Source organism: Trachinotus anak, unplaced genomic scaffold (genome assembly GCF_046630095.1).
Source record: "Trachinotus anak isolate AG129_WGS33_773 ecotype Australia unplaced genomic scaffold, CSIRO_AGI_Tana_v1 ptg000028l, whole genome shotgun sequence".
In the NCBI taxonomy this organism is placed as follows: Eukaryota; Metazoa; Chordata; class Actinopteri; order Carangiformes; family Carangidae; genus Trachinotus; species Trachinotus anak.
Genome location: NW_027273879.1, coordinates 13,122,475 through 13,149,717, shown reverse-complemented (window position 1 = coordinate 13,149,717; position 27,243 = coordinate 13,122,475). Strand labels below are relative to the sequence as shown.

The 27,243-nt window shown below is 40.5% G+C and overlaps 1 protein-coding gene across 1 annotated transcript in view; it reads right to left on the bottom strand.

Annotated features, from left to right (window-relative positions):
- The window catches only part of trabd2a (TraB domain containing 2A), a 58,008-nt gene that overhangs the window by 11,914 nt on the left and 18,851 nt on the right, over positions 1–27,243 (bottom strand). Inside the window, exons 3-4 of the mRNA XM_071466610.1 lie at positions 19,940–20,086; positions 19,401–19,575 (exon numbers count right to left, since the gene is read on the bottom strand). Of these exons, the coding sequence (XP_071322711.1) occupies positions 19,401–19,575; positions 19,940–20,086 (322 nt within the window). The remainder of the gene's footprint in view (positions 1–19,400; positions 19,576–19,939; positions 20,087–27,243) is intronic.

Sequence of the window (27,243 nt, the reverse complement as noted above, 5' to 3'; positions counted from 1 at the left end):
ATTTTTAGAGCTTCGGGACTCACACCGTGACTCACTACAGAGTTAAATTACTTCCACATTTACTTTTCTACTTGAATAGTTCCATATTTTCTTCAAAACAAAGCACACATGATAACTGTAAAAATGCTGATGCTGTGGAGCTAACACATGAAGATTATGGCATTCTCCTGCATTGTATTAAGTTTGGTTCTGCCACGCTGGTTTCACAGATGTTTCCATTGCATGGCTTCGTTAAACATGTTGACTCACAGAATCACAATCAGTTTTTCTGGTTATTGGCTGTCTCACGGCAAATCAAAATGAAAAACACTTCTTTGTACCGTAGCTCTAAACAGTTTGAATGAATTTCAATAAATCACCTCAATAAATTCATTGTAATTGTTTTGATCCTTAGGATATTGCAGTTTTCCACCATAAGGCCCAAAATGTGTCGCTTCAGCGTGGCTGTAGGCTCTCTATATAAGAAGCAGCAGCACTCACATTCATTCATGTTAGAGCCCAACCCACAATTTAAGAAGCACACTTCTGGAGTGACACCTGTGACATCTGACATGTATTTCCACCGATTATTTATTTAGGCCAATTTCATACATTTTAAATCTATGAAATGGGCCAAAAATGTGCACACCAATGCACAATATGTTCACTGTGTGTCTTTCCAGCAGCACTGAGAGAGGGGAGATGGCAGAGATAAAGACCAGAGACAGAAGTGAAAGCTTTCATTCACAGCCCGCTCCCTACATGCAGCAACATCCATACGTGGGACCACTGGGTTGGAGGGTCACAGATTAGCTCATGTCATGGTTATACAAACTTACACAGTTTCTATATGCTTACAGGACATTTCTAGGATGTGGCAGCTTTTACAACAGTCTGTAACAGTGTCTAACGGTGAATAGAATACAACATAAAAAACACATTGTCTTTCAAGGCCTTCTTGTAACAAAATATGTATATGAACTAAATTGTTTGGCCAAATATATTTTGGACAAAACGTAATTCCTGCCTTGAGTATATTCATGTAAATAATCGAGGAAGTGGAACGTTCTTGTATTCCAGAGAAGTGCTAGAGATGAGAGGTGGGGAAGTATGGTGCAGATATCAGGCTTCACATAATGTTTGGGTAAGATTGTGGCTTTTATTACAATTGAAATAGTCAAAATCCTGTGCTTCAAGTCAAAGTTGATGTTTTCCAACACTTAGCTGAGACCACAGCCTCTCTCCAAACCTTGACCAAGTCTGACATATATAAGCATTAAAAAAACGTAAAAAATGATAAAAGTTTATGTTGCCAGGAGTTGAAATCGCAGCATAAACGATGATATGTTGACCACAAACATTTTGCAGGTACTGTGCATTTAAAACAATTGTTCCTGTAATCTGGGTACATTATGTTTCCCCACAAAATATTTGCTAATGCAACACCGTTGTATATCAGACAGGGCAGCACTTCTCAGTCCCTCTCCTCATAGTCCAAAGTTGCTGCTTGAATCCCATGATTCTTTGTTTTTTATAAATATCGTTTTACTATAGGGAGAACATTACCTGGCTACCACACATGCCTACTGTATCGCTGCCTTGACGTGAGGAGCATATTATTCTTTCAATTTGAGAATATAAGTGCTGAATGTGAGGGACAGGTTGGAAAAAGTGGAATTGGAAATTGGAAAGAAAATGAATGTTACAAGTATCTTTCCTAAAACAGACCAGTCTTGATTTTATAAGATTTTATTACAGAGACTAGAACATATGGTCGGCATCAAAGGAACCGCACTAAGCTGGTTTAAGTCATATCTGTCAGATAGACTCCAGTTTGTTCATGTTAACAATGACTCCTCTATCATCACAGAAGTCAGTCATGGAGTTCCACAAGGTTCTGTGCTAGGACCAATGCTCTTCAGTCTATATATGCTTCCTCTGGGAAACATTATTAGGAGGCACCAGATGAATTTCCATTGTTACGCAGATGACACCCAGCTGTACTTATCCATGAAGCCAGGTGAGACTAACCAGGTAGCCAAGCTTCAGGTGTGTCTTAAGGACATAAAAATCTGGATGACCAGTAATTTCTTACTCTTAAATTCAGACAAAACTGAAGTTATTGTAATTGGCCCAAAACACCTCAGTGATACACTATGTGATAATATACTGACTCTGGATGACATCACCTTGGCCTCCAGTGCTACAGTCAGAAACCTTGGTGTCATTTTTGACCAGGACTTGTCCTTTACTTCACATATAAAGCAAGTCTCTAGGACAGCCTTCTTCCACCTGCGCAATATTGCTAAAATCAGACCCATTCTATGTCTAAAGGATACTGAAAAACTAGTTCATGCATTTGTTACCTCAAGACTGGACTACTGTAACTCTTTATTGTCAGGATGTCCCAAAAATTCAGTAAAAAGCCTCCAATTGATCCAGAATGCGGCAGCACGAGTACTGACAGGAACGAGGAAACGAGATCACGTCTCTCCTGTGTTAGCCTCTCTGCATTGGCTCCCTGTAAAATCCAGAATCGAATTTAAAATCCTCCTCCTCACCTACAAAGCCATTAATGGTCAGGCACCATCGTACCTTGGAGAGCTTATAGTTCCCTATTTTCCCAATAGGACACTTCGCTCTCTAAATGCAGGTCAACTTGTGGTTCCCAGAGTTAGTAAGAGTAGAATGGGGGGCAGAGCCTTCAGCTATCAGGCTCCTCTACTTTGGAACCAGCTCCCAGTGTGGGTTTGGGAGGCAGACACCCTCTCTACCTTTAAGATCAGGCTTAAAACTGTCTTGTTTAGTAAAGCTTATAGTTAGGGCTGGCTCGGGTATGTCCTGACCCATCCCTTAGCTATGCTGCTATAGAGCTAAACTGCTGGGGGATTCCCATGATTCACTGGGCGCTCTCTCCCTATTTCTGTCTCTCTCCCCCGCTCTCTCTCAATGACTTCATGCCATTAACTTTGTTTTTTTTTTTTTTTTCTCTCCCGTAGTTTTGTGCTTCTCCTCTCTCTCCCTCTCTCTGTCCTCATTCTGCAGGTATCTCTGCCTCGGGAGCAGCAGGATCCAGATCCACCACTACTCATCTTTACTATTACTATTACCTGTCTTTATTATTAATAACGCCATTACCGACACAGCTGTTCCTGGTCTCTCTCTCTTCTCTCCCCTCTCCTCCCCCTCCCCCTCTTTCTATCTTCCCCTAAACCCAACCGGTCGAGGCAGACGGCCGCCCACCCTGAGCCCGGTTCTGTTGGAGGTTTCTTCCTGTTAAAAGGGAGTTTTTCCTCCCCCCTGTCGCCAAGCGCTTGCTCGTTGTGGGAACTGTTGGGTTTTTCTCTGTAACAAAGTAAGGTCTTGACCTTACCCTGTAAAGTGCCTTGAGATAATGTATATTATGATTTGGCGCTATACAAATAAAATTGAATTGAAATTGAATTGAATTTTACACAAAACCTCTCTGCACACCTGCACTCAGACAGGGGATCAGAAGATGAGAACCACTGTGGTATTCGTCCTTAAAAAGACGTCCCGTCTCCACAATCAGCGGCTCGAATTATTAGAACATATGGTAAGCCTTAAATAACGTTCCTTTTCCGTACACATCAATATTTACATTACAACTTGTAACCAGGGCCCAGGCAGCAGTTCTCATAACATTACAGCATGTTGGATAAACAAACCCTACAGGCAGCACTGAGGCCATGCTGCCTCATATAGCCTTTTCTAGCTGTTTATGTACACATGTTCCCTGCTACAGTGAGCTCGCCCCAGCAGCCCATTATCACCACCACTGAGCACTAAATGAAGCCTTTCATTGACAGAGATGACAGTCTGAATCTTTAGTATGCAGTGTTTTTAGTTTGTTGGTGTTGTTGATGACATTAAGCCACAAGCTTGTTTGACTATACCTTTGTTTTTTTTAGGCTCTCTATTCTTCTGCAGCTATTTGACACAACAGTGGTTTTAGGGAACATCAGTGGTGCATACATTACATTATGCACACAGGCAGAGAGAGAGCTATAAAAAGAGAGAGAGCTAAGCTATTCGTACTATATACTATTGTCAAAACTAAATAGTAAGACAGAATTTTAGATTCTGACATTTCTAGGACATCGGAAGTACCAACCAGCCAAAGACTGGAAAACCACTGTTTTGGCTCAGCAAGCTGTTAACAGTCAGGCAAAACCTCAGTGTCTTCAACTGTAAAGGAGACGCAGCCATCCATAAACATGTCAGTCATGTCAGAGACAAATAACAGGAAAATTATTGGTTATCCACTGGCATAAAGATCATACAGTCATTCTGGTGTTTTTCAAACAATGCCAGCTCTATATTAACACACATATCAAGTGTCTGGAAACGCAGGCTCTGCTTACATCGCGCTTCTCCTTATCCCTGGTTGAATCACGCTGTTTTATGTCTTTGACAGACACTCAATTCCTCCCTGTATTAGATTTAAACCTAATATATCGTCAGTCGCGTGTAATTTGTTTGAAAAGAGCTGGACACTGTTGGCAATAGACTCAAACAAAGACAATCTGATTAAATACTATCAAGCTACTTGAGAATAATAATATATGGGAGCATTTTAACAGAGTCTGTCAGTCTTTATTTCATTATTCTTTAATGATTTCAGGTGGGATGAACTAAAATGTACATAACAGACTGTATTTTTGGACGTCTTCTTTCATTCCTGAGAAAAAACTGTCTTGGTGTCCAGTAGTTGTTTTTTTTTTTTTTTCATGCAGATAAACAAGACTACAGCCATGCAGCTCTGTGATGATGTAATGCTAAGATAAGATAAGATAAGATAGGACTTTATTGATCCCACCACGGGGAAATTTGTGCGTTACAGCAGCCAAAACACAGGAGTAAAGAGTGCAGAAATAAGAGCAGCAAAAAGACATTCGTATAAATACAAAACACTATCAAGAAGAGAATACTATATACATTCATTGAGCTCTCTGTACAGCATACACAGTATGCTCATGCTAATGCTTAGATGCAATGCTTGCAGCTAAATACTACCACTTTACCACTCTTGCTAATTAGCACTAACCACAATACATATGGAAAAAAATTGCAACTTTGTCCTGATGACGGCACTAGATGGAAGGATAGTTCATCCTGAGGGGATGAATAGCTGTACCAAATTTCATGGAAATCCATCCAATGGACTTCAAGACATTTCACTCAAAACCATGAATGTCGACCTCACAGCGCTAGTGGAAAAGTTAGGGGATCACCAAAGTTCATTAACTTTAAAACTCTGGGCGCCATGGATAGCTGTACCAAATTTCATGGCAATCCATCTAAAGTTGTGGACCGACCAATAGACTGACATTGCAATCCTGGTAGCGTGGCTAAAAACATTAGAAGGCGACAAGATGGGAATACATCAGAGGAGCAATGAGTGTTTATATAAAGTGATCTTAACCACAATTCAATTACTAGAAAGCAGCAGTATATTTTTTTCTTAAGTGAAACTTTCATACTTGGCGTAATGCTGCCAACTTGTGGTGTTGAAACCTACAAGTCTCTTAATGTTAATATAATATTCATCCTAGCAGGCACCAAGGTTCTTTACCACTGGATGGGCCACGGAAAAAATACTTTCAAAAATGAATGTTTTTGCCTGGAATCAATTTAGTATGATGTTACTTTTGAATATATGTTGTCAATTTGATCCCAAGTCCCTGCCGGATAAGGATTCTCTTATTATAATGGTATAGGGTGTGATGTGAGTAGCCAAAACCAAGATGAGATATTTGGTTAAATTAGTCCGCACATAAGAAAAAAATAATCCTCCACTGTCATTGGTTCAAACCAGTCCAACACCTACAGCATATTAAACTTTAGCTCCAATCTGTTGCATCTCTCAGGTCTCCCCCCTCTGTGCGGTTTCTCGTAAAAAGAAATGGTAGACTTTCAAAACAAAACTACATATGATTTAGCCCACTTATGTGTGCACTGTAAGGATATATAAATAAAAGACACATACACATATTGACGTAGAACCAGAGAGGTCCAGTCTAAGGGTTAAACCACAGACCGAGCCAAACTAAACATCCACATGTTGTTCTAGTGCTTCTACTACTCGATCATTAATGACCTACTGTATGGGCCTTGTTTCTGAAGATGATGTCACAAACTTTGACAAAGTCAATGAAAATTTTAAATCTTATTTTTTTCTATTCTTATTTTTAAACAAGCCTTTTGACAATACACTAGAACCAGCGTGAGAAGCCTTTACTGTTATTGTCACCCAAATATTAAACAACATAAAAATAATCTACAAAGATGTGCTATCAATCATATTTTTGTTCAAATTTGTTCAGGCATAGCAATTTTTACTTGAGATACAAGGAGATATGACTTTTTTTTTTTAATCCATGTGATGAATAATGAAGTGGGATGTGATTTCAAACTATAAAAAAAGCATTTTACCTCACAAAGTTTTAAAATGGCTATAATAGTGGAGATGTGCTTGACCTCTTTTCCTAAGACAGTTTTTCCATTCAAATTCCCCCTGGATATGATTTTGAATGTACAGTATGATACCAGTGATAGTAGAAAGCCGTGATAAAAGACAGCTGTGATGTGGCTGTGTGAATTTGAAAGACACAAAACAACAAGCCGAAGGCACGAGGACACCTCTGTTCCATGAAATGAGCCTTTCTTAAGTCGAGCCAAAGAATGCTAACATCTCACCCGGCCCCAAAACATTTCTCTTTCTATTTCTCTCAGGCAAAGTTCAAACACAGGCTGGATTCGAGAGGTCGTCCCTTTATTGTAAAATTGAATTGATATCAATCACCGTTTCATAAACAGACGCAGGCTGCTGAGGAAGAGACGGACGGAGGGAAGAGGTAAGAAGCAGAGACAAGCAGATGCAAATTCAACACGGAAAGAAAAACAGGAATAGAGACAAAGGGGTAAGGCATGCAAAACAAGACAGGAATGTTAAGTCATCAGATGCCAGACTGTGATAGCTGAGGATAAGAGCATCCTGTTAGGGCCTCAGTTAAAGACTAAAACACCTCTGTACTGAGACCACATGGACTGTATCTTGACATGGTGCCTATGTAAAGTCTGTTACACAAAACAGGAGTTGAGTCGTGGCTGCTTGAAGCAGTATCTCAGTTTGGCACACAGGTTTTCCAACCATTTTTTTTTTTTTATCTCTGAATGTATTTAAAGTTAAACCAAGACAACTGAGTCTAAGAAATGCAAGTCTCTGGAGGGATGCAAGTAAAAGGACGTGAACGAGAGTTGAACTGTTCGTCTCTAAAAATCCCACGTCAGATCTCTTTAGACTTACAGTAGTTCTTACTGCAGCAGAGGAAGTGAGAGTCTTGGCTGCCTTCACTTCCACCTCATCTGTAATTTTCACACCTTGTTGTTTATCACTAATTTGTCATCTTAAGACTAATGTTCTCTTAAAAAGCATATAACTGAAATTTACTCTGGATGGTATTAGTGGGACTGTGACAGGGATGATGGGAGAGGTGGTTTGTTTAACTTACAAAGCGAGCGTGAAGAGTAAAATTGCAAGTAAAAAGTATAATTTGCTGCAGCATGACTTGCACTTGTGAAAATTAAAAAGATGGATCATTAAACATGCCTCCATTTAAATGGCTTTGTCTTGCTCTGGCTCTTTTTTTTTGAGATATAAATTATGTTTCACCGTGTTTATCATTAGTGTGGAAACTGCTAAAGAGTCTGCTTGAGGTTTCTTGAGATCGTGCTGAGCAACTTCAGCTTTGAATTTATGCTGAGAATAAATGTGAAACAGAGCACGTAAGAGGCCTGTGGTGTGAGGTTGTTTTTTAAATAAACCCTCACTCAAAATTTGTGGTGGCACACGGCACTTTGGAGCCGTGTTAGGGATTACATCTGTCAGGCTGCAATAGTCTCTACACTCTCAGCGCAGCGCTCAGCTTGGCTTCCTCTGCCAAGAAATTATGGCGCTTGAACACACACCAGCTCATTCACTGTGGTCGTTATGAAAGAGTGATCAAAGTTAGAAAATTCTGTAAAAGTGAGCAGTTCTGACAAAGTAAACCAGAGCACTGCCAGTTCTGAATGTCCCTGCCACTGAATGTCTCATTTTACTTATAACCTGGTCTCAGAGGATATTCTTACTATAAAAGCAAGTGAAAGGAGATTTTAGAAGCAGTTCAAGAGAGGTGGAGGGATACCTGCCCACCTGACCTCAGGTTGGCTGAAAGGTGTTTTTTTTTTTTTTATGTGAACCATAAAAGAGTCAGCATGACCAGTAATGTCAGTCAGATCCAGTTCAGATTTGTCTACTGTGGCAACACAGAGCCATATTGCACAGCTTCGATCACTGATCCACCGTCTTAACATTTCTACTTAATATGCATGAGCAAAAGAGCAAAGTTTTTCTCCTGCAGTTTGCTTGACCACATAAAAATCTACTACTGACATATAACAGGTGTATCGTTGTGAATTCGGCCCCGTAGAAACACAGTCAGCACTCTTATTCCTTTCATTTCTAACGTCATTATCCTTTCTTATGAGTCTGATTTAGTACGTTGTTCTAATACGGTGATGTGGCTATTAAACACAACCAAAGGGAGTCATGGGGTCACAGAAGAAATCTGAGGGGTCATGAGATGTTTAAAGGGGCTATTTGAAAGTTTTCTCTGCCGCTGAACAGGGCTGCTTGTCGGGTGTGGAGGGTGGTGTCTCTAGGAAGAGCTTCGGCCATCATTGTCTTTATAACACAAGAGGTTATAATACACTCAATGAGCAGCACTACAACTTCAGGGCAGATTGGAGGCTACAGTGAGATGCTATCAGAAAGTGACAAGATGGGACTGGGCTAGCTTGTTAGCATGCTAACTTTAGTAGACGAAAAGACATGATAGAAACAAGAGTTCACATTAGCGTTGCTTTCCACCACTGGAGACAGCTTTTGGTGAATAAAGGATAGAAGTTGATGGTGGACTGGTAAGTAAAGTATGCTAATGTTAACTATGTGGCCATAGCAAAACCTACAAAAAGCTCCTTTAAAGGATAGGAATGCAGAAAAACATTCTTATACTGTAAAAAATGACATGTATTTTATTCTAATTGATTATTTTTGCTTCTGAATTACTGGATAATTTTTCATCGTTAGCCACAAATAAAACATCTTGAATCTTTGGTAGCAATGGCAGCTGAAGAAAACAGAGAAACACACAAGCGGCTGCAAGTAGAACAAGCTTTTTTTTAGAGGGAAATAAGCCAAAAAGGAAACCAACATGTTAGATCATTCTGAATGAGTGAGACCTTGTACACATACTGCAGAGCTGGAAATGATGACTTGTTGGTTCAAAGGAACCATAGCAGACGTAAATTAATACAAAGAAAAGACAGCAAAGTTATTGTAAATCGCGGTCAAAGATACAAGCTGAACTGAAGCAGGAAATTGTGATTGGCTTCTAGCAGACATCATAACCAACCAACCGTTTTTATACCTAAGATCAACTACAGACCGTTGTGTACTAGAGGTTTCAGTCATGCAGCTCACTCAGCTAACAGGCGTCCTGAAACTATAAGACTGTTTCTTTTTGTTTTGTGTTTGTTTTCAAGGGTGTGCTTTTGCCCGTCCATACATTGCATACAACTCAAGGCCACTTCCTCTGAAAACACACGTACCCCTGAAAACCCTGCATCCCGCTGCGAGTCTCTGCCCAGCCTTTCAACCGTCTCAGTTCAGAAAAAGGATACCGAAGTGAAGTCGAACGTCTGCTCACTTTTTAAAAAGCATTCCACATCGTAGTTTTTCTCAGATGTTTTCTCACACAGCTTCCATTTAAAACATGTGGCTTAGAGTGCAATTTTGTGCCTATTTAGTTTGAGTAATCTGCGAGAAATCTCCTAGATGTCCACTGAGGCCTGTGTATCATCTGTGATTTAGGTCTAGATTATAACTAAGAGCAGATCCACAGGATGAGGGGCCTGTAAATTCTCACAGGTTCTGTTTTTTGGCTGTCTTATCTCCGGCTATTTCTCTCTATGTCACTGTCAAAATGTATTTTTTTCTTTTCATCCCTTTTTTTCTTCTAGTTTTTGTTACTATAGCCCTATTTTTGTCTTTTTCCATCAATTACCCTTGTGTTAATCCCGTTTCAGCCATAATCATTCTTTCCTCCGACCCTCATTAACTTGTTAACCAGGGCCTGTTGCATATAGAACCGTGGGCTTAGTTTTCCAGAAAGTCTCCTGCTTCCCTTGCCGATCCCTCTACATCGTGACAAAACAAAGGCCAAATTTTACATCTGCACCAACATCAGAATCTGAAACAACCTCAACAAAAACAGAAAATCATGTTTTTCTGATTACAATCTTTCATTTGCCCCAGACTTTCAGTGACGCGAAACAGAAGTTACAAAACCTACTACAGTAATTTCAGCACAAGTTAATTAAAACTGAGCCTGTCTGTGCTGAGTCCAGATCTTTTTTTGTTATAACTGCATCAGTAGAAGTTTTATTTTTCTTTCATCTGCAAGTGACTCTTACAGTTAAGTAATTAATTTCAAAGGAAGTTGCAGTTACAGAAATCCCAACTCTCTCGAACCACGAGGCCAAATACATCACACGGTCCGGATGTATACTATAATGAAGTTAATTTGAGTATAAAATGCTCGGTGGCATTGCAGAATCCTGCTCTGCTTGTGTGACGGTACACATGGCCAACAACACAGGCTTTCATACGGTGAACCAGAAAAATCTCTGCTTCAGCTAGACAAAAAAGTATTCAATAACCCCACGGTGGGAGAGGGAGAGAGGGAGAGAGTGGAAGCCACAAATCACACAAGTCATGTTTTCCTCTGTCTCTTCATATCCCCATCCCCTCTAGGCAGCGTGTTGCTCTCCTTCATGTTTTAGCCCCAAAATGAAAAGGGACAGCTCCTTCATAACAATTCCCACTCAGAATCATCAATAGATGCACTGCTGCTCGCTAGCTAAAGATATAATTTTCCTTTCCCTTTCCCCTTTCATATAGGAGTGAGGTATTTCTGGTCCAAATGAAAGTTTAGCCCCTGGGCAGGCATGTAAAGAGCCCGTTCCAGGTGCATAAGGAAATACTGCTGGGTCTGAATGGGATCAGGGGTGAGGAGTTCAACTCCCTCAATAAATCACAACAAGCTGTTGTGACAAGCGTTCACTGCTGTGACTGAGAGAGAAGTGTGGCCTATATGAGCTATGTCTTCGGAGTGCAGAGACTGAGGCTTCTGACCTGATGAGTGCAACAAAACGTATATGTTTAGGTGCTTTTCACTCAGCAGCCAGTTAGTTATCCAAAGTGGCTGACAGGTTTATCCTCCCATTTAAAGAGACAGAGATGTACCCATGATACACCACAGATGCTCCTGACATCTTAACATCCGACCGGTTAAATGTTTTTCATGTTTATCTGGTTTGTATTTAGGGTTATAAATATGGAACTAAGATTACAGGCACTTCTGAGGAGGAAAAAGATCAAGAGGAAGCCCCCACACAGACGGACTGGCAAACACTGACAGCAACATTATCCAGCAACCAACACTGGCTGTTTGTTGTGACAGATATATATTAAAGCAGAATAAAGAAAGATGGAGATGAAGAATTGTAAGTGACTGATAAGAAACCAATACAGCTAATTTACTGGGCAATATGGATAAAATGAATGAATCACATATTGATGAGAATTTCCTGTAAAAAAAAAAAAAAAAAATTTGTTTATCGATATGTCATCAAGATTCAATTTCATGTAAAAGTTTTAAGGTTATAAAACCTCTTTTCGGCAATAGCCAATCAACGTATTTATCTTAAAGCAGTTTTCATTGTTAGTAACAGACCCTGCCATTCCTGGTTTCAAATGCACAAGAGATTCATAGGAAATGATGCACACATGTAAAAAAAAAAGAAAAAAAAAAGAAAAGAAGTTCACTCTCCTACAGTCATATCAAGTTACTGCTAACACAGACATTTTCTACTTCAGCTATGGTCACATTGAAAGCATTCAACTGGCAGGACACAGGGCTTTTATTGTGAAGCAGTGACAGGATACTCAGGGTATTTCAGCTTGTATTAATGTATTTTATCGATTATTGACTGACTTATTTATCAATATAACAAGGGTTTGTTTGGCTGATAGAACAATATTCTGCTGTGTTTCTCACAAAGCTGCCACCACATTTGCTGTGACCGCCAGTAACCACAGGTGTTGCCAAACCAGTCAGGACTGCAAATTTATGGATTCAAACTTTCAATGGTAAATCTGAAAAAATAATTAATGAAGAGGGAAAAAAAGAACTCCATTAAACTAACAACAAAAAAGTTACAACAAATAAATCTTACATGATGTAACTTTTAAAACTGGAAAATAAAAAAAACAAAAAGTTACAGCATAAGGGTGTCATTCAAACTTAAATCCGGGACTTAATCCAGGTTTGGCAGACGCTTCGCCCCTGCCTGCCCGCTTCCCTACCAAGTGTGTGGTAGGTCTGGTCTGGATTTTAATGGCACTGTGTGACATGTGTGTACTCATGTCAGCGGCTGCCCCAAACAGTTGTAAACTGGCTGTTTATGAAGGTGAGGTGCTGTGAAAAAGCACCACATTTTTGACTTTCACACTACCAGAAAAAACGTGAAGCCGGGCAGCCTCTGCAGTGATGTAGTGCTCAGCGTGAAATCACACTGGAGGGATTTGGGCCAGGTATGCAGAAGGTTTGGCTTGGGGATTTAGAACAGAGTTTGAATAGGAATACCCAGTCAATCACTTATAACTGAACCTAAAACACTACACACACACAGGGGCAGTTAAAGCATAGTTTATACTATACGAACAAGGCTTTATAGAGGCATCTATGTAATGTTCAAACTCCCTGACTGCTTGCTGAATAAGATTAAAATGATCTTATCCCACACTGTCTGACAGTCTCATATATTCTACATCAGTGAGTTCCAGCTCTTTACTAAAGCTATGACATTTACTCTGAAGGAAACACTACATGCTTTTTAGTGCTGCACCATTCAGTGCAGTGGAAATATTCTGGATGTCTGGTGCATCATTTAAGAACTTTTCTGAACACGTTGGTATCTTTAGAAACTTTGAGATTTCCACTAAAATTCAACATAAAGTTCTGCAGCTCAAGTTTGATCATAGAAAGTCAATTCAAATTTATTGTATTTGTTTTTATTTATTGTATTTTTAATTTATTGCTAATTGATTATTTTATTGATAATAAGCGATGCACAGTATAATGCAGTTTGAATCCTTTTGTCCTATTATATCACTTTATTTGCAGATAACATATACAATCAAATGCTAAATGTGGCTCTCACCCAGGAAGCAGTTCAAATCAAACCTTTAACACACATTAGTAGAGTAATTCAGTCGTCGCCATCATAAATTTGGCTCTGTCAGTGCACACTGCTGACTCCTAAACTGCAGTGGACTCACTAAGTAGAGTGTATTAAGTGACTATTTCCCCACTCCAGTACTGAGAGCTACCCACACATTGACAAGTCAAGGTGCTCCGCATGAGTTATGAGTTCATGTCAACCTCTGTCATGAGCCGCAGCTCATGGGGCCAAGCCATCCATTTATTACAGCCTACCCACCGCACATTACAGCTCACTAACTGAGGGGTATTCACTTTAGCGTCGTCCTACCAACCTAAATAGCAAAAGATCCAAAGGCAAACCTTAATTGTCTGTGAAACGAGTCAAACATTTCAAAGTACAGTAACTGTTAGAGCCTGTCAACCACACTGGCAATTACACAGCCGCAAATATTTAAATTTGTGGTTATGGAGCAGCGTTTGAGGGGAATCATGATGTGCTAAGCAGCTTGGGGATAAGACTGAAACATGGATGCATTCAAATTCAGCCTGGAAAAAAAAAAAAAAAAAAAAAAAAGCACAGAAAAGAATTTGTAAGAGCCGGCAGAAACGGAGCCCTCAGCCTTCAGCGATATGTAAACACATCATTTTATTAAAGTCAAGAGTGCCAGGGTATGACAGAGATTATAAAGGGAACACGGGTTCAGATTGTATACATGGGTTGGGTTGCTGTACCTATGGAGCAGAGCAATAACAGCTTCCATATGCCTGTCTGAACATATGGCACTTTTTCAACATCATCATTTACGTTGAGTGATGGCCGTGGTATTTTAGACAAACAGATGGGGGGAGAAGACAAATTTCTAGGAGGTATTTACTTACAGCGCTGTAAAGTATAGTGAGGCATGACAATACCCTAATATTCAAAGCAGGGTAAGACAGGGAAGGGGTTTAGTTATGCACAGAGAAAGTGGAAAAACCTGCATATTTCTACCCTCATGGATAGAGAAGGGATCTTTCTGATTCAAATGCTTCCTGAAATAGTGCAAGAACTGGCAAATTTTATCTGTCAAAAATGTGAACTTCAGCCACTAAATAAGGTTTGGAGTTGTGTTCAGAGCCTTTTTATTCACCACATTTTGGATGGGGATGTTGGCTTCAACAGTGACTCTGTTACCCTACTGACCTTTTTTTGTTTAATTTAGAGGCTGAGAGCTATTTAGCATTTTGCAATAATAAGATGACACGATAGCGTGATAAGGAACGTTCTGTTCCAGAAGTTTTTCGTAGTTCATAAATCATCTCACGATAGCCCCATGATATCAAACAAACCACTGGGTGGTCATCTTGGGTGTGCGCTACTTAAATGTGACACAGCTGTAAGCAGCTCTTATCATCTCCCAGTCTCTCTCTCTTTTGTTCATGTCTGGATCCACTCTGTTGTTTGTAATGAAGCTACAAAGGTGGTCAGTTAGAGAACGATGTGTGTGTGTTCATCCAGGCTGAATGTTAAGTTTGAAGTTGCTGACCAGTGACCGCTACTGTTTGACTGACCACCTCTCTGACCAGACTGCAGGGACACAGAGTTGGTCACAGGCCTCATTCTGCTGGGTGTGGACACAGCCAGAGAGTCAGTATATTAGACTTTAGTGTGACATGAGTTTTATTCTCTCATTATGACATCATAGATTTTTTTTGACTAATGTGTTTACTGCTCTGGCATCACATCAAACCTCTTATGCTTAATAAGAAGCATGATAGATTCTCAGTTATACAGGATATCTAAGTTAATACTAATTAATATACATTCAAAGAAAACTGGATTTATTTATATATAACTTCATGTAACTTTTCTAATACTATGAAAAAAAAATGCTAGATGTACAAACCAAGATTCTTGTCATTGTTTTTACATCTGTTCATCTAATATTGATCCACAAAGTGCAGATACACTTTGACAGATACAGTCACATACACAAGACAAGACAAGAGAGAATGAGTGTGTGTGTGTGTGTGTGTGTGTGTGTGTGTGTGTGTGTGTGTGTGTGTGTGTGTGTGTGTGTGTGTGTGTGTGTGTGTGTGCGTGTGTGTGTGTGTGTCTGTGTGTGTGTGTGCTTTAAGCACATGAGAAATCATTTAGGGTTAGAAAACATTAACTCTGGTTTGGCATTTTGCGACTGTCGACCATTAATGCTCTCTCCTTAAACAATTTCCAAAACCTCAAAAAAAAACAAAAAAGAAAATCATAGGCCCAGATAACAAAGAAAACCAGCACATTTATCCAGTTATTGCTCCTCTTGTAATACCACATTGTTGCAGCCTGTGGAGTTCAGTGGAGTTACTAACCTACAGATCTACACTGATGTTTTGTTGCAGCGGCAAACAATAACAAAATATATTTAATTTTAAAAAATGATAAATAATGCATGTTTATATCATGGAAAATATGTTTGCAGTGTTTACTTTATCAGATAAAAAGTTGTTGCAATATACTTTTTCAGATGATTAAGGTCGTCACTCCTGACGGACATGAAGCGTGCATAAACACTGGTTCACCAGGTCACCAAAACACGTCTATGCTTCTTGTGATATCTTAAGTTTCTTTTGGCAAAACAGAATTCCAACCAGGCAGTTTGACAGGGAATAAATGATCATGTATAAACTGTTGTGTTAACTTGTTGTGGCAATAAAGCTTATGGAAGGCAAAAATGAAAACCCTCTCAACAATTTTCCACATGGGTCAGTCAGGAATCCGCAGGCCAACCCCTGCCGGCTAATGTGACTATTACTTAGGAATAGAAATATGCTAAATATGTGATTGAAAACTAACACTAACAGTAATTCCTCTGGATTTAGTTTGTAATCAGGTCTGGATGAATGTCAAGTCATCAAAACGTATCTTAAGTTTGCAGAGTTACAGTTTAAGGCTAAAAGGAAACAAGTTGGTCGCGTCACATTGACACTGACTACATTTAATTATTGGCCAGAAAATACACTGAGACAAAATCCAGAATAGACAATAACTGCATCTTTACAGAGACATGAGATGCTCACTGATAAGGCTGCTCTCACAGCTAATTGTAACAGGGAAGTTGAGTACGCCAACATAATGGGTGCCATTGTAGTGCGTATGTGTGTGTGTGTGTCTATGTCTGTGTGTGTCCTTTGACCCCTCCAGGGATAATTAAGGACACATTTTACCAGGTCTGTCGAAGGTATAGCTTGGGGGCTGGGACATGAGTGAGTGTGTGTGTGTGTGTGTGTGTGTGTGTGTGTGTGTGTGTGTGTGTGTGTGTGTCTGTGTGTGTGTGCACCCTAATGTGCCCCATCCCCTTCCTTGTACATGCCGACCCAAACTGCCCTCTATATGTCTAAGACTGGTGCTTCTGGGCTGATTGGCCGTATCACTTTCACTCACCAGCTCACACACACACACAGATACACACACAGACACACACACACACACACACACACAGAGGAACACACCTCTTTAGACCAAGCCCTTGTAAAGGTACCTCCTTAGGGACACAGCGTGAAATGTACTCCCTGTTAGGGAGTGAGCGTGTGCATGTTTGTGTGTGTGTGTGTGTCTGCTTTTCCTCAGCTGTTTCCTGCCAGCTCAGAAACCAACAGACTGTGAAGGCCTCTCTCTCTTTCTCTCTCTCTCCCTCCGCTCAAAGCTGCTTTTCTGCTTCTAAATGACCAAAGAAAACCTTGGAGCAGGATATTTCTGACGATGTCATCATGAGGAAAATCTGACTGCGAAACTGATGGCACTAAAATTCGATCCTCTCTCCTCCATACATTTCACATGATGAACAAAATCAAATTTTGGTGGAACACATTCTTTCCAGAGCGTTATCTGCTCTTCACTGTGAAAATATCATGAACTTGGTAAAAGCTTCTGTGGTTTTAATCCACTTACGTCACTTAAAAGTCAATTTTCTGCTAAAATATGAATATGAACTTCCAAGTTTATGATGTGCAAATTTTAATTAGGCTGCAGAACATTTTCATTCTTTTAGATCCGATGAAAAATTTCTGGAACGAATGGTGACATTTGTTTTAGATCAGTTTCATTTTTGGTTTCTTTGCTCCTCAGTGTCTCAGTTTGTTTAGTTTATTGTGTAATGTGAAGAAATTTATATTTCAATTTAACATCGAAAGAGTTATAAGTGTGATTTCAACTGATGTATGAACACTTTTTTTTAATTTTAATTTCAATTTAAAGAAATTATTCATATAATGATAATTAATAATATGTCAATAAATGAGCAATTATTACAGTTGCAACAATTAGTAACTTAATCAGCAATTATTTTGATATTTAAGAATTTTCTTTTTTTTCAAGCAAAAACACCAAACATTTGTTGTTTTCAAGTTTCTCAAATGTGAAGATTTGTTGCTTTTCTGAGTCATATGTGATAGTAAAATAAAAACCTTTGGGTCTAGGGCTGCTGCCCGAACAAAACAAGCAATCTGAATACATAACCCTGGACTGTGGAAAACTACGTGTATTTTTCACAATTTTATGACATTTTATAGACAAAATAATTAAGCAAAAAAATTAGGAAAAATAAATGTAAGATTCATTGATAATGAAAGGTGAAAGACATTTACTAGAAATAAATTAAAATAAAGTTTGAAGGCATCTGGGCACAAAAACTAAAACTTATTACTTATTCAAGGACATGGTGATTTACCTACATGTCTTTTACACTTACATACACATATCTTCAGGCCTATAGCTTTATTCAGTGCATAATTTATTTGCATGTGCCCGAAACATGTCATGTTATATTTTCAATGCTTGATATATAGCCCGATCTTATGGAAAGGGTTCAATGTTTTGCAGGACGCTGATATAAACTCTTACTAACTAACTTTATCTAAACTGAAAACCCACCTGAACTAACGATGACAATACGTCTGTCATCTTTATTAGGTGTGAACAGCGCTGTGATTGAACAACCAGAGGCCAAACGAACCAACAAGACTCCAGCAGGATAAAGACCGTCTGCCTTAGATACACAAGCCCCAAACCAATAAGCATGAATACACATGCACGCTCCCACAGAGTCATCCACGGTCAGGTAGACAACTTTGTGGAATCTTCTGTGCTCTTATCTGCTCTCTTTATCCTCCTGTCTTGACTCGAGTCTCTTATCAGACGGCTGCTACTTATGAGGCTGGTGCATAGTTACAGAGGAATTCAAAATGACATTTTTAAAGCTATGAGAAAGGACTGCAACAGGCCGAATGTCTGTTTCTGCTCTGTCCTGAACTGATAAAAGGATGTTTTATTGAGCCTCTCCTTTAGATGCAACACAACTCTGTTTGATTTGGACCCTGAGCTGATAAAGACCACCAGCTGTAGATCAGCGGTTTTGTCAGCTAAGCCGCAGATCAGATGCAGGGCAGGTTATCCTCACCAGTTCTCCTGAATTTAATGCAATCTACATTCTGTCTTAGAGTAATGGCTGCTTCACTACAGTGACAGGGCACATTTGGAATTCTTAAATGAAAGCTGATGATTGTAATGATGGATTTGTGTGAGTATCACAAAGACCATCGGATTTGTCACGTCCAACAGAAAAGAGGGATTATGGAAAATATATATTTAATAGGTGTATCTACACTTCTATGTTACTATATATGTATATATATATATATATATATATATATATATATATATATATATATATATCTGAAGGGAGCTGTACTGCCTTCCTGATCAGAAAAAGAAGGATTTTCAGTAAGCACCGCTTCTCTGATTTATGTCTTAAGTTGTCTTTGTTTTCTCTCTCTCTACATCAGTTTGTTAAGATGCTCACACTAATACTCTGTTTATCTCCTTTGCACAAGTGTTCTCCCAACAAAAAGAGGAATTTAAGTCATTTTGTAGCTGGGATAAAACTAATCTTATTAAGTACTTTGACGAGCATAGACTAATAAAGATGCAAATGTTGTCTTTTTGTCTGACATTTCATCCGGAAACACAGAATATCACAGAAATATTCTACTTTCTTTGTTTATTCTTTATAGATTTTTTTTATTGTTTTTAACACCAACCTGCTCCGAAGGCAAAGAAGAAGCTCTTATCAGGGTGTTCCTCCAACAGGGCCTTGACCCTCTTGCCCATCCTCTCATTCCTTTTGTAGATGAGTTCCTGTCGGAAGTAGCTGTCTATTTCCTGGGCGGTCACCTGTTCACTGGGTGGCAGCGTCACATTATTGAAGTTAGGAACCTAGGGTTTGAAGAGGTGATGGTTCAGTTAAGCCACAAAAGTGAAGAGGAAAAGAGGAAGAGGAGATTGTGTTTGTTTTGGATTTAGTCTGATGTCTTGTGACATTACACTGCCGACCATGAAACAGACAGAAAAAAAGTCAAAAGAAGGAATAATAATAAAGACAAAGACATGGGAAGATGGGATGATGGAGAGAGGAAGAAGAGGAGACCAGAAAAAGTAAATTGGCAACAGTGTAGAGAAGCTGTGGGGGTGTAGGAGTAGATTTGGGGGATGGAAGGTCAGAGGGTTAGAGGTGAGGGTAAAAGGTCAAAGGTTGTGTCACTGAGACACTCCAAAAGGTCAAGGGGTCACAATGACTGACCTGTGAGGTGTCGTGATTAAAGATGATGGAGTTGAGATCTCCACAGTTGTAGTGCCTGATGAGGTCTTCAGTGGTGTACGGAACCTGTAGGCTTCCCGCCCTCAAAGACTCCTGCTGTAGTAACGTCTGGTTCAGGGCAAAGATTACCTAGAATGACACAATGATGACCAGTTATGGATCAATTTATTTTTACTCTGATGGACAAAGGCTCTCTGGCCTCACAAACATCAGATCACATCAGAACATCAGAATCTGACTTAGATTCTCATGCATTCGCTCATCGTCATACATTCAGATCTACATTTGCCCACTTAAAACCATAAAATAGGAATGTTCACTTGTTTAAGTGTTTGTGAATAATTTATGTTAAGTTAAAGAAAAATGTTGAAATATTGCGCATATTTCCAGTTGTGAGGATGTTATTGATCCAAGCTGTGGCATTAAATGACAGCAAATCATAGTTTGGATAGTTACAGATCAGTAACTGAAGAGGTAGTGGAGATTTTCCTCATCTATCATGGTTGATTGCAGCTCCAGATATATTCAAATAAGGGTTAGCCACACTAGCATCTCTTTGAGGCTGCACAACAGTGCTTTGAGCTAAATGCTAACATCATCATGCTAATGTGCTCATTTCTAGCAGGTTTAATGTTCACCACACTCACCATGTTAGTAAAGCGTGTTAGCATCCTAACATTTGTTAATTATCAGTAAAAATAAAGCTGAGGCAGATCGGAATGCCATTAGCTTTGTGAGTGTTTGATCATAAACCACAGTATAAAACTGAAACTAATAAAGACGGTTGCCAAAGTTAATAACAACTATCCTGAAGGGAAATTGAATGCCTGTACTAACTTTTGTGATATTTTATTAAAATACAAAAATGCCAACCTCATGGTGACACTACAGCTTCAGTCAGAGGATCACCATAGTCATTAGGATTCATCCTCTGGGGGCCATGAATGTCAAAAACAGCAGTCCAATCAAAAGTTGTTGAGATATTTGATTCTGGACCAAAGTGACAGACCGACCAACCAACCAACCAACCAACCAACAGAATGACAGAATGACATTGCCATCCTAAAGCCATGACGCTGGCAAGGCCAATAATTTACACAGCTCACACAAACATACATTAGGATAAGGCAAGAAATCCTAAATTGTTGGTTAATTCAGAAAAAATTATATAATTTTTCTTTCCCAGGTGACAGAAACACAGATGTAATTTAGCTAAAAAACGCACAGAGGTAGTAAACTGAGTAACTGATCTGGATCTGAACTGTTACAGCAAAGGAGACACTCTGAGCTTTTCCTGCCAAAACCTTCTCTGCTCTGCCGCAGAGATTCAGCTATTGTGCGAGCGTGAAATCGGCCTGTGTTTGGTGAGAGGGCCCTGGTGAGCCTGCCGCCTGTGATCACCACCGCAAGGACACACATGTATGCATACATGCACACGCACACATACACATAAACACGCTCGCGGTCCTACACACAGCGAGACTGAGACAGACACACAGAAACCACCGCCACTCACCTCAGCGTATGGTCTCCCTCTGATCTCTCCGCACACACACACACACACTCACATACACACACATGCGCACCTTTCACCCTGTGAGCCATTGATCTCGATTCCCATGAAAGAAGGAAGATTGTATGGTTTATTTGTTTCTCAAAGGGAACAATCCGTCAAAGTGAAGATGTGTTTTGTCAGCTGTGGTACTATGCAAATGCGTCTACAGTATGGCTGCATGTTTTTACAATTTAGTGTGCATCTGTGTATGTATTCAGCTATGTGTGTACATCTGTGTGTGTGTGTGTGTGTACTCTCAGATCTTGTGTCAAACGGATTCTGTATTGATATGCATACCCGTACGCCACCCAGACTAAACCAAGCGGCTGTTTTTTTTTTTTTTTCATGCTCTGTTTTCTAAGGTGCTCTGATGACACTTTTCTCTCTCGGTCGGCCCATTGTGGGAGCCTCGGTGTAGCAGAGGAGAGGAGGAGAGGAGGGCAGCGTGGAGCAGATGCCTTCTTGTCAGGGGACAAAGAACCCCTCCGTCACCCTCTCTTCTCCTCTCCTCCGCGCTCCCTCCAGCTTTCATCGGCCGCGCATCAAAGTGGAGCTCTGCATATGAAAAGGGCCCCGTCTTTATGCCACGCAAATTAGCCTATCGCCGCCCCTCCCCGACTCATTTCACAAAAACACCCTCACATCTGTGCCACGTCCGTGAAGGAAGGCCCTCATCTGCAGGGTCTCCCCTTTTTCTCAGCTCTCTCTTCTCTTTCTCCGCTCGCCGTGCCTTTCAGCCCCTTAAATTATGGCTGTGAAGGCAGGAGGAGGAGGGAGAGGAGGGTAGAGAGAGAGAGAGAGAGAGAGAGAGAGAGAGAGAGAGAGAGAGAGAGAGAGAGGGGGAGGATCAGGCATAGTCAGATAAAAAGAAAGAGAGTTAAAAAGTGGGAAGGGAAGAGATAAAGGGGAAGAAAACACAAACAAGAAAGTGAGGGAGGACGCAGAAAACAGGAGCAGAGAGGAGGAGGGAAAGAAAGAAAACCCTAACGAATGATTTCTTTCTTTCCGCTGTGATCCTCCTCTTCTGTTAGTGCACCGTGGGTCAGTGAGTGCATTTTCCCACTCGGCTCCTTTCATCAGGTCCCTCTGTTTCTTCTTCTCCTCCACTGCTGCCCCCTGTCCCGCCCCTCGAGCACGCACACACACAGACACACAGACACACCCCTTGCTGATATCAAAGCAAGCGGAGCCAATGAAAGTCAATAATTGTCCTTTGTCATGGAAATGTCCCCCTCTTGTTGAGATGGAGTGGGGTGGGTGTGCGCATCCAGAGCAAACATCATCACAGTTAGATTCCCACATGTGGAGATTTGGAGTGTTCAGCAGCTCAGCTATAAAATCAAAAAAAAAAAAAAAAAAAAAACTCTTGTTGCTGCCGGTCTGGAGTGTGTTGGCTTAGCCGAGACAAGTCGCACGCATGCTTAGCGGAGGATCTGTGAGGAGAGGTTCCATTAATTGCATTTATGAAATGGTGGCTCACTTTCCAACAGTCATAAAAATCATTAGTCTGTTGAGAACCGTAATTACAAAGACAGATGGCAGCAATTTTGCTGGAAATTGAGTGGAAAAACTCTACGCGCCGAAGCCAAATGTTTGCCTGCGAGAAGTGGCATCATTAGAGGTGAGACATTTCGAAGTGTTTCACAAGCACATGACACAGAGTGCACGACCACTGACAACGCACGGTACAGCAGAGGTGCAGCCTGTGAGTCACAGGGCTGTTTATTAGAAATTCACACCTCAAATCTTTTGAACATGGGATAAAAAACAAATCAATCTGTAATCATCTATTTAGATACACAATTTACAGTCCATAAGCACGACAGACTATTAATGTTCTCCCCAAAAACACAAAAAACAGGAAACTAGTGAAGTGTGTTGAAGTGGTATTTTGGGAGTTACACCAAATATGGCCGAATGGATGTTTGCCATTTCTACAAAGGGAAACTGTCTCATGCCGGGATCAGACTCCATGATGTTGTGCGTCAGTAGTTCTTGCCGAGAGAGCCGAGACAAACCGCAAGTTGGTCCCTGACCAGTCTTTCACAACCTGCATGAGGTACATGGGTGATCAGGAAGGAGATGTCAGCACCAGTAACATCATTTCCAACCCTAAGAGCTCTCTCTGCTCTTATGTGTCTGTAGGTGCATTTCCATCCACCTGTTTGTGTTGGTGTATTGATAGAGCAAAAAGAGGCAAAGTGCAATAGAAACAGAATTAAAGAATAGAAAATCAAACAAGCATGTGACTTATACATCCACTGAAGCTTCTCCTTCACCGATGAAAACAAACAGAAATTCTAGTATTTCCACCACGTTTTCCACGTCAATTTCCACTGTTTGACGTTTGACTGGAGCTCTTTTAATTGCATCATCTCCTTGCACCTTCTTCTTCTGCAGTGCTTTAATGGCACCAGAAAGGAGAGTTAGTGCCACCAGCTGTTTGTCTCGATGCACTCAACTTCTAAGAATCGAATAAAGGAGCAGAATTCAGAGGCAGTCCAACACACTCCTCTCATGCCACTTCGTCTCCTGTATATGTCTACATTAACACTGTCGTCATATTCACCGTAAACACAACAAGATAAGACAGCCTGATGGTATTTCACCTGAACAACAATGTGTCACTAACACGTTTGGTCTGTATAGAAATGTACAGTGTATGTAAACTGTATGTGAGGTCCCGTCACAGCCTGAATCTGGTGTAAAGTGAACAGCTTGTAAACATAAAGATGAGCTCCTTGTATGGTAAAGCCTGTGGCTAACTGAAGTCATTCTGACTGTACGTGCTGGCACTGGATTTGGAGAGTGTTTCAGTAGGTTAATTTCCAATTCAATTTTATTAAGAGACTAAAGAGGAGCATGTGTGCGCCTGCATGCTATCTATCTATACTATCTCTCTCTCTCTTTCTCTCTCTCTCTCTCTCTCTCTGTGTGTGTGTGTGTGTTTGTGAGTGTGTGTGCGTGCGTGCGGACTGTGAGCAAAAAAGCATGTCTCTGAGTTTGAACAAGTGTTTCAAAAGTAGCTTGTCCACACTGTTGACAAACTGTGTGCTCAGACAGAGGCGCGCGCGCACACACACACACACACACACACACACACACACACACACACACACAGACTTGCAGCCAATTCAATGAGCCTTGGCCATCTCCCAAGTACAAATGAAGACTTCCAACAGCTCCTCTGTTTCCTCCTGACTCTGTGATGTTATCAGAGTAATATAACTCTCTCTCTCTCTCTCTCGCTCTCTCTCTCTCTCTCAATCTCTCTCTCTCTTTCTCTCTCTCTCTGTAATACACACAGAGACAGAGAGGAGAACAGAACGTTATTTCTACCAGAAATCAGTAGAGAAAGAAACAGGACAGTATAAACAATGAGAAAGAAAGAAAGAAGGAAAGAAAGAAAGAAAGAAAGAAAGAAAGAAAGAAAGAAAGAAAGAAAGAAAGAAAGAAACTGACGCTGTTGTTATCAGTGAAATCTCAGAGGTAGAGATGAAGGAAGACAGAAATGGACAGAGATATGGATTGTGAGTAACTTGTGAGTGATGTGATCAGTGAAACGTTAGTCGGAGCATTCGGCCCTAAAACAAGACCCATCAGGAGCAGCACAGCAGCACTGCCAGCATTTTACAGAGGAGTGACTCCGACAGTCTGAAGTCCAGTCCAACATTTTTAACTGACACCTGGTAATTTGACTACATTGTTTTTTGCTTTTTGTTTTTGAACTACAGGAAGTAACCTGTCCTTTATTTTATATGACAGACAAGATGAGGTTAAGTTTTCATAACAGATGCCACACTGTGATCACAGCATACGGCGCCTCCCTTTCTTTTTCTCCATCTTGTGGTAGATGAGTACATACTCAGCCAACTAATGCCACTGAAAATTACACAAGTGGTGTAAGAAAGCACGTCCTCTGAGAAACATAAATGAATCTGTTTCCTAGTTTGTGTTTTTGCTATTTGCAGAGAGGTTTTGAAGCTATGAGGAGGAGTCATTTGGCTTTAGAGTGTATTCAGCCAATAGGTAGAGAAACTGTTTTAATCATAGTGAACACATGCATAAAAAGTGAAGACGTTTCTGGGCATTTCTAAAAACAGATTTGTGGTGGTGGAAGTTGCTGCTTTTTCCCAAAATTGAGAACAAAAAAACTGTATTTTAAATGGATTCAGATTCATAAACTAATGGCTGTGTCAACAGTAGCTAATGAGCAATGCAGCTGCAAAAAACTGTCACAGTTTCATTCAGCAGGTATTCACTGACACTCACACACACCCACACACACGCACACACACACACACATCTGCACATACATAAATCTTTCACCACTGCACAAGTGAGCTTTCACTTTCTGGCTGAAAGCTCACCATTTAAACACACACACACACACACACACACACCTGTCAGCTTGAGTTATCTGTATTGTTCCTACACTCTGTCCCTCTACCCTTCCTCCTCTACCTCGTTTTCCTCCCCTGTCTTTCTTTTTTCAACCCTCCATTCGCTCCTTCCAACTCCTCCTGAGCACATTCTCTCTCACTTTCCTCCCACCTCGCCTACACCTCCGCTCTCACTCCTCCATTCATCCTGCCATCATTTCATTCCTCCCTTTGATCCTGTACACTCCCTCCCTCTCCTCCTATCCCTCCTTCCATCCATCTATCCCTCCTTTCCTCCTTTTCTCCTTTGATCCTACACATCCCCTCTATCAGCCAGGTCTTTTAAGATTTGACCCCTGCATTCCGCAGGTCACTAATGATCCCCTCGCTGTGTGTGTGTGTGTGTGTGTGTGTGTGTGTGTGTGTGTGTGTGTCTTCATGCATGTAAGTGTGTATACACCTGTACAAGATTAGGTTGTTTCTCTGTGTGTTTGTATGCACATGTATGTTGCTGTCAATGTAGATGTGAGCGTCTGTGTGTGTGTGTGTGTGTGTGTCTAAATGCCTCATCATTGTGGATTACTGCAGCCTCTGCAGAGCTCAAAGCAGACCTTTGAAGATAGCTTTATTAATTTTCCAATATGAGACAAAAGAAAGGAAATATGGGGTCTAGATTTCCTACACAGGAGAGACAGAGGAGAGAATGTAAAGAGAAGAAGGAGAAAAAGAAAGAAAATGATTTCTTCACCACGACACTCTGGGAAAACTCCCCAGACTATATCTTTGAAAATAATGATGACCAAAAATTGTTTCTCCCCCTTGACGTTCTCTCCCACAGCCAGACAGCTGAGGTGTGTGTGTTTGTGTGTGTGAGTGTCCACACAGAGTTTCTGTCTTTTCAAAATGTGTGTGGGAAAAAATGGGACATATTCAAGCAGGGCTCATTCTGAATTGGACAATATAACTTTTTCACCTCAAAAAATCCAATCTATAAAATGCAAGAAAACTGTGTCTATCAACATACCCCCGAGCCCATGATGATGTCTCAATGTTGGTTGTTTCAGCTAGTAAACAAACCGAACCCCTAACCTATTACAAAAGATAGAGAAGATTTCTAAGCACTATATAAACATGTAATGAATGGTTCATAACACACTATAAAGGAGCTGTAAGCAGATATGGGGACATTTATAAGTGTCTATTAATGTGCGGCGTTGACGAATGCTTTAATAAATGTGCTTGCAACCACACTGCTGTGAATACTGCCTATAAATGAACATTAGATCCGCGTAGCTCACCCTGATGGCCGACACACAAACCACATTTCTATGAAGCGGTGAATACAGTTC